This window comes from Sphaeramia orbicularis, chromosome 15, assembly GCF_902148855.1.
Source record: "Sphaeramia orbicularis chromosome 15, fSphaOr1.1, whole genome shotgun sequence".
Classification (NCBI taxonomy): domain Eukaryota; kingdom Metazoa; phylum Chordata; class Actinopteri; order Kurtiformes; family Apogonidae; genus Sphaeramia; species Sphaeramia orbicularis.
This window is the reverse complement of record NC_043971.1, coordinates 36,206,144-36,214,827: the sequence shown is the minus strand read 5'-3', so window position 1 is coordinate 36,214,827 and position 8,684 is coordinate 36,206,144. Positions and strand designations below refer to the sequence as shown.

Sequence of the window (8,684 nt, the reverse complement as noted above, 5' to 3'; positions counted from 1 at the left end):
TTCAATTTATTAAGTAACAAGCCATTTTATGTGCAAAACAATAACCAGTTATTGCAGTGCAACATAACTTGATATTTATTATTCCTCCACTGCATTTCTGTGGGAGAGAAAGAATTCCAGCACAAGCAACTCTTCTAAAGCTATCCCCTTATATAATATGCTTATCAGTAATGAAATGTACACTGCACAACAACAAACCTGTGATTGAAGAAACAGAGTTTGGACAATCACCTGAGAAATATTTATTCAGTATTACTCAGCACTTAGTTAAGATAGGCTTCACCCAAAAACATTAACATAAACTGCACTTAAAATGTATTAAGGTAGCCTTTGGATAGAAAGCCTTCAACTGCAAAATAGGACGAAATAGCTTACTTCTGTGCATTCTGAAAAAATGCAATGTGTACAATATTGCAGAAAGACATCGGAAAAACATTTAATTTATTTCCCTCTCTTAGTTGTAGGAGAATGTAATAATAACAGTAATAATACTGTAACGGTAAAGGTCAACTTAAATAGATGTACATTTCTGAAATCCATAATGTTTTATGTTAACATTTTAAATGTCCTGTTTTGGTTTGCGCAAAATATCCTGTACTTGCAGTGCAATATAGCAGGAGGTACTTTTTTTGCATAAAGTATAAGAGAAAAAATTCTAAATGCATCCAGTGCCCCACTTTGAATTAACCATGAAAAGGTAACATTACAACACTGCTATAATACCCTGGTCTCCAAAATCCCTGCTTGTTGCTGCTTAAATATCCCCGTCTCAAAAATCCACCCTGCTTGTTCAATCAAACAGCTTACACTCAGTCTCAAAGTCACAGCCTCCTAGCAGGTCTTTGTAATGCTCTTTCACATCTTGGTACAGTGGCATAGAGTCCTGTTGGCCAGTCAAACCAGGGAAAGTGACTGAGTGTTCATTGAGCAGTGGCTGCAGTCTCAGGTCACCTGCCCCACAGTCATACAGCACCAGGAGTAAGTTTGCTGCATAGGGTAACATGCGGCTGGTGCGGAAGGAGCGTTGGGTCTGTGTGGCGTAGTTTTTAGATGTCAGAGCATCATTGTCCTTGAAGAAGCCCAGGAGGGTCAGCAGTGGCAGGAGTGTCTCTGCATGGCCGACCTGGACTGTCACTACTTCACTCACCTGCTGGTCAGACCTGAAAAATAAACAGCAGACAAGTGTTACTGGCACTACTGGTCTATCATCAAAAAACAACTGTAGAAGATTTGGTCAATGACTTTCTAAACCAGTAGGTTAAGCCTGGATGAATCTGCAAATCATGAAGGTCACGTACTTGATCTCATTGACAGCTTTGTCCAGCCGTGCAAACAAGTCATGAAAGAGAATGCAGCTTGACTTGCTGTTAATATCATAACCATAAGCTCTTTTCCAGAATTGCTTCAGGTCATTTGCATACTCCAAAACCTGTTGATACACATAAAGACAGTGAGAACGGTGGGAGACGACAATAATCTAACTCCAGATAGGAATCTGGGAGTCTTTGATTATCTAAGGCATGCTACTTTTACAGGTTTCAGGCTACCTGAGTGTTAGGTCAGCTTGTAATGGAAGACACAAAACACTCTTTGTGACAAGGATAATGCCTGTTTTCTGATGAATGAATACTGTTACAACTTAGAGAAAGAAATGCATTGTGGTTCTTTGTCAGTAAGCAGGCAAGGTGACTGACTCTAGAATACATTATCTGATTTATATTTGCAGTATCAGTTGCCTATTTGTTTTTTAGCCAGATCACTGAGGAGACTACTTATTTAAGTCTAATACTAGTAAAGTGACTAAAATAACCAAAGTTTACATATTTAATTTTTTTAATAATTTGTATGATGCTTTGTTTTCTCTTCTAAAAGCTAAAATCAACTTGTGCACAATAACTTAACATGAATATAAATCACTCAACAGAATGTGAATTAAGCCATTTTATGGAACTGCCTCCATAAATGAAATGCAATATTCCAAGTTTATATCCAGTCATGCAGTGTATTATTTTTAGGGCTTTTATTTTAAAAAGTTATAACAGAAGTGCTGGATCTGTGTTCGTATAGTCAAGAATGCAGCCTGAAAGGGATGACAAGTGTCTGTAATATGATTAACAAGTAGTTTAGCTTGAAAAGAAAATAATCTTGGTTCATAATCCCATTATAAAAATGGTTGAACCAATTTCATCATTTACTTCTCAGGGTGAATTCAATAAAAACAGAGGCATTTAATGAATGAGCAGCATTAAATGTTCATTAATTAAATTGTTTAGGCTTGTACCTGTGCATCAACCTCATCAAAAAGCTGACACCATGGCGAGTTCACAGTCTTGATGGCAAACTCATAAGCACACAAGTAAAATGCAGCTTCAGCCATATCTGCTGGGGAAAGATTCACAGAAAACTTTAATAAGTATGAGACTGTCCCTGAATGCAACACCTTAACAAATAAGTAGGTAAATATAAACTTTATGTTTAGTTACTGCTTCATTCTGACATCACTGATGCTGATTCAAGCTACAGGTTACTAGGAACTCCATCGATTATTAACTCAAACTTCAAAGTACAAAACTGCTCTATTCTTGACCACAATGAGCACATTAACCTTCCAAATCAGAAAGACAAGATTTTAAGAGGTAAAATGGCAAAATATGCGTAGGTTTTGTATTAGCTAATATACAGTATCTGAATAAAGCTGACTTGGAAGAATGTGAGACAAATACACTACTCAACAGAAACGCATCATTTTCTCATTTTGATACTTGCTAAAAGAGGCCTAACCCTAACCATTAAAAAAAACGTTAGGCTCCAAAGTTAAGATCAATTTTGTCATTTTATCATTAATTAACATCTTGGTTAACATGTGTTCATAGGTCTTGAAATACAGTGAAATTAAATTTAATGTGCCTGTGACAGTACCCATTGGCCACAAAATACTGTTTTTAGTCCAACAACTAAACTGTAAGCTAAACCTCAGAATCAGCAGTTATTCAAGCTTTAAAAAATATGATTTAGTCTATGTGCTAGGATAAAGTAACAGTTTTAGGTGAGCACTCTATGGATAAGGAAATGAATGCAGATATGACCATCTGTGATTGTGTTGTACGGGACCCGGAGGCGATCTGCGATCTTCTGCTGCACCCTCTCCATCTCTGGTCCCTTCTTGAAGTTGTCGACCTCTGATAGAGCTGATGGGTTGTTGTCGACGTCCTCCACAAATTTGGAGCAATGGTCAAAAAACCTCATCAGGGCATCATTCTCTGCATGATCAAACTCCTGATCTGAGAAGAAACAGGACACAGGTTATAACAGATACACCTGAGTGATGAGCGTTGTACCTCGAATGACCCACAGCTCTACCAGTCCAGACTTAAAGCACAGGGTAAACACTAAATTATAATCCACTTTAGGGAGCTAATTTCCTGCAAAAAAACAACAAACAAAACCTATGTATTTTGATGCCTGTAGTGTGGTTTGCAAACCCAAAACATGTTTCAAGCTGCAGTACTTGATAGTTTTTTATTGTCACCGAACAAAAATGTAATTATTAACTTTAAGCATTTTGTAATTCAGGTGGTCTCAATGAAAATCTACCCTGTGATGCAGTTTGTCCATCACCAGTGTTTTCAGACAGGTAGGAGGGTTAAATATGTGACTGGCAGCTGTAATTACCAATCACTGTTAAGATTTCCTCAGACTCTAATGCTCTTCTTTTATGGCTCGACTTGGAGGCTTGGAAAAGTCAGTCAGTCGCACAAATTCTGAACCACTTTATCCTAGAAAGGGTCACTTGGGGGCTGGAGCCTATCCCAGCTACCTATGGGTGAAAGCGGGGTATGCCCTGGAGATGTCAGCAGTTCATTGCAGGGCTGATATATAGAGATGAACAACCAATCACACTCACACCAATGGGTAAATTTAGCTCAACCAATTAACCTACTAGTGCAGTGGTTCCCAACCTATTTTGGCTCGTGACCCCATTTTAACATCACAAATTTCTTGCGACCCCAGACATTCAAAACAGAGACATTTTTTTTTTCTAAAATTAATTTGTTTTTGATCATGTAATAGTTTGCTATACTATGTTACAAATAAACGTTAATTTTAGACAACATTTTGGTTATATAATGTATATTATTATGGACGGAGGCAGAAAAGCCAGGTGTAGATTACTGCACAAAGTGAGAATTTTATTTTCCTTGGTCAGGATATGTACAGTCAGTCCAGCTTGGATTTACAAGGCTGACAATTAATACTGAACAAACAAGAACTCAAACTATGAATTATGAAAGAGCTGCAGCATCTGAAACTGACCACAATGAACATTTGAAAGATAAACAGTACCACAGTGTTTCAGTTTCAGCTTCACAGTTTGTCATGTCTTTTATGTATTGGGATTATCTCTCTTAACTCACCATATATTTTTTATTAGTAAGTCTTTTTTTTTTTAATCAATTACTAGAAATTTCAAGAAACCCCATTTGAATTCCAGGCAACTCCATGTGGGGTTCTGACCCCAAGGTTGAAAAACACTGTACTAGTGCATGTCTTTGGATGGTGGGAGGAAGCTGCAGTACCCATGCATGCAACTTGGAAAAGTGTTGAGTGTATTTGCATAAAAGGTACATTAAATATTTACAAAACAAAGTCCATTGGTTTGTTAATCATGTTTTTATGGAAGTAAATCTGTGTCATCAGCAAGGTTATAATAGTTTTGGATTTTTCATTATAGTTTAGTTTTATTTAGTTTTGACTTTTTTCCCTCTAATTCAGTTAGTTTTAATTAGTTTTTAGAGCAGGTTTGATAGTTTTTATTAGTTTTCATCATTTTCTAAATGCTTAGTTTTAGTATAGTTTAAATTTTTTATATGTTTTCTCTTCTTCTCCGTCGTATTCAAATAAATCCTAGACAGGACTCTGCTGCTTTCTCCCAACTTTAGTCCCCATGTTTCCAGGTAGAGTGGGGACCAGAAGACGACTGTAAACCACAAGTGACCACAAGTGATGGACCATTAAATATCATATGGTGCCAGCAGCTAAAATTGCTTGAGAGAAATAAATTGATTTCATATCAATCCGACTTTGACAAAGACAAAAACGAAGGGAATTTTATCCAGAATTTTTATCCGTTTTAGTTAGTTTTGTAAACACACAATACAGTTTCAGTTAGTTGTCGTTTTTTTCTTTTAATTATACAGGGTGGGGAAGCAAAATTTACAATGAACATTTAGTTGTTTTTTCTCAGCAGGCACTACGTCAATTGTTTTGAAACCAAACATATATTGATGTCATAATCATACCTAACACTATTATCCGTACCTTTTCAGAAACTTTTGCCCATATGAGTAATCAGGAAAGCAAATTTCAGAGTGTGTGATTTGCTGAATGCACTCGTCACACCAAAGGAGATTTCAAAAATAGTTGGTGTCCATAAAGACTGTTTATAATGGAAAGAAGAGAATGACTATGAGCAAAACTATTACGAGAAAGTCTGGAAGTGGAGGAAGCAACAAAAAACGTACCAAAGCTTTTATTAAAGCTCTCAAATCCAAAATCCTAAAGGATCCAACCAAATCCATCCAGATACCAGGTATTGCCATGGCTTAAAGCAAACTACCCATATGGAAATTATGTATGGACATAGGATGGTGCTCCAGCCCACACAGCTAGAAAAATACAAGATTTCTGCAAATCCAACTTTAGCAATTTTTGGGAATCATGTTTATGGCCGCCTTCTAGCCCAGATCTAAACCCTCTGGATTATGCTATTTGGGGCGTTTTAGAACATGCTACTAACAGAACATCACACAGCAATGTCGACTTTCTTAAAGATACTATTAAAGAAGAATGGGAGAAGTTGTCGCCCGAATATTTGAGGAACACTTGCGCAAGTTTCAGGAAGCGTGTGAAGGCAGTTATTGAGAAAGAAGGAGGACACATAGAATAAAAACATTTTCTATCATGTAAATTTTCTTGTGGCAAATAAATTCTCATGACTTTCAATAAACTAATTGGTCATACACTGTCTTTCAATCCCTGGCTCAAAATATTGTAAATTTTGCTTCCCCACCCTGTAGTTTTTATTTATTTCGGTTAACGAAAATGTTTTTACCATTCTAGTTTTCGTCATTCCGTTAGTTTTCGATAATAACCTTGGTCATCAGATTTTGAATTATAAAGCAAACTGCACTGACTTATAGGGCATTGATTGGTTAAATTCTGGCAGGAAATAAGACACTCAGAAATACAAAAATTTACATTACTAACACATGGAAGTGCTAACAGTATCATTAACAAAGTAAAAGTGTACATTCACATGATATGTTAGAGAGTTTTCATCAGGCCAGGATGACAAAGGGGAAAATAAAGAGAAATAATGACAAAAACAGAAAAAAAGATAAGCATTAAGACTTGTATGCCAAATGAATGTTAGTTGTGTACCTTGAATGTTCCACAGCTCTGTCAGTCCAGACTTAAAGGCCAGGGTGCTGTTGACACACCTGTGTTTTGAACTGGTGATGAATTTGATGAGTCCACCTCTGAGGTTCTGCTCTGAGATCAGTGAGGGGAACAGCTTTGACAGCCTCATGGCCAAATGCCTGTGATCGTCCACCCCTTTCTGAACCAGTCTTCCATCCATGTCATCCGTGTACCACATCCTCCACTGGGTCTGGAGCTCGCGCAGCCAGCTCTCTTCACCAGACGCATTCCTTTGCACGTGCTCGTACAACTTCCGCATTTTTTTGACATTCTTAGTCGTTGGGTATCGCGTGCCATGTCTTATTATGGCTGTCAGGTGAATTTGACGACATTGCGCAGATGGAGGCCGGAGAGTAGATGTGTTTACAGCAAGTATGTCCGCTATGAGATACGGGTTCACTTCCTCATATCTACCTTTGGTGGTGAAGTATTTGGCGATTACCGGTATGTCGGAGTAATCCTCGACAGTCACGTGGTTACAGAAACAGCACGAGAAGCTGAAGACGATGGATAAGTGAACGAGCGAGAGTTTCCAAACAGTGATCATCATAGCACATCCCAAAAATGACAGTATGGCAGCAGGACCCCAAACTGGCTGACGTAGACGTAGCGGAAGTAACGGTCCAATCAGTTCATTACCCAGGGGTCCCTGCGGCACAACAACTCCTCCTGCTTACGTAATAGACTGTATAATGTGTAATGGACATTGGCCTTTTAAACTTTAACCCTTTCATGCATAGTGGTCACCACAGTGGACAGCTGTTCAAAAGTGTTCTCTCTTATGAATTTTGTTGTTTCAGTTCCGTATCAGCCAACACAGTGGACGCTTATGTATCATTCCATACACTGTAATTCATACCATTACTGTAAATTTGCTGTTTTAGATAAACCTGATCTGCAGTAACATGCTTGATTGTCACAAAATAAATAAATAAATGCAATAAAATAAAATAAAATAAAATGCTAAATGTTATTAAACTGTAATTACCACTTTTTAAAAAAAGTATATATATATATATATATTTTTTTTTTTGCATATTATCTCCATGCAGGTATTGTTAAAATGTGTGAAAACATCAGAGTAGCAGCAATAACAATGTTTTTTTCTCATAGTTTTCACACAGTATATCAGTAGGGATGTCCGATAATATCAGCCCACCGATACTATCGGCCCAATATTGGCATAAAAATGTAATATCGGTGAATATCGTTATCAGTGTTTTTGCCTATCATTAAAACCGATAAAATAATGCCTTGATTTCGCCGGCATTTACCGACACGTAAATGAAGCATTGTTTGTAGCTGAAAGAAATATGCAGTTTTCAAAATTGTACAGTAGAGTTGCCACACTGTAATAGACTCATGGAGAGAGGGAGAGAAAAGTGTGGACATTTTTGTAACTCCATGAAAAATAGGTTCATTTAAAAAGTTTGAATCACATTGTTTTTTTTTCATGCCTACAGAGGAATAAAAACACAGGGGGAAAAAAAATCTTGATTAAGGTTCTCATAATTCATGCATGAAAGGGTTAAACATACAGTCACACATCTCTGTCAGAAGTGAATCAAATCTTTCCGCAAATGTTTGTGTACATATAAAAGTGAAACCTGTTGCACAGGTTTTGTTTGTTTTTTTTTTTAATAGTGTAATCTCTGTTTCAGTGTTGTAATTGATTCATATCCTGCTACTGTACTGTCCTAGAGCTAACATTACATGTGTTGGTTTAGTAAAATTTTAGTGGCCACACATGTATCAGTCTCTGTATTAAGATTCAATCTATATATATTTTGTACAGAGCACAGAACAACTTTAATATTACATGGCTGGTAAAGCACATGGCCTTCCCCACCCATTTAGTTCAGTTTATATGTGTCTTTTAGGGTTGCAAACACATTCCCTGTATTTTCATCTTGTATCTGAAGAATGAAACAATACACCTAGAGGTGGCCTAAGACTTGTACACAGCACTGTATGTCACTTAAAAACATGTGAAACTGAATGATTTCCATGTTTCACTCAAAGTGAACCACAAGTCCCTAAAGAGTAACAGGTTAGAGGGAACCTACAGCCATACATGACCTGGATTACTTTTTAACAGGGTTTCTCCAAAGAAAATAAAATGGAAGTTGATGTATTTATCAGATCTGCATAAGTAGTGTAATACTACAGAGTATAGAATAACCTTGATCATAAAGGTAATCTAG

At 37.0% G+C, this 8,684-nt stretch overlaps 1 protein-coding gene across 1 annotated transcript; it reads right to left on the bottom strand.

Moving 5' to 3' along the window:
• Window positions 1-219: 219 nt before the first annotated feature.
• minpp1a (multiple inositol-polyphosphate phosphatase 1a) lies at window positions 220-7,088 on the bottom strand. The gene is made up of 5 exons (XM_030156021.1): window positions 6,442-7,088; window positions 3,087-3,281; window positions 2,282-2,379; window positions 1,299-1,429; window positions 220-1,160 (listed from the first exon to the last, which is right to left on the bottom strand). The coding sequence occupies exons 1-5, from the start codon at window positions 7,028-7,030 to the stop codon at window positions 791-793; spliced, it is 1,383 nt and encodes a 460-aa protein (XP_030011881.1). The 5' UTR covers window positions 7,031-7,088; the 3' UTR covers window positions 220-790.
• Between the last annotated feature and the right edge of the window lie 1,596 nt (window positions 7,089-8,684).

Excerpts from the sequence above, each read along its gene's own strand:
- minpp1a (XM_030156021.1), bottom strand. The coding sequence starts at position 7,030 with ATGATGATCACTGTTTGGAAACTCTCGCTCGTTCACTTATCCATCGTC. Across the intron at positions 2,380-3,086 it reads GTACAACACAATCACAGATG|ATATGGCTGAAGCTGCATTT; the intron begins GTCATATCTGCA and ends TTTCCCCAGCAG. Across the intron at positions 1,161-1,298 it reads AAAGCTGTCAATGAGATCAA|GTCTGACCAGCAGGTGAGTG; the intron begins GTACGTGACCTT and ends TTTATTTTTCAG.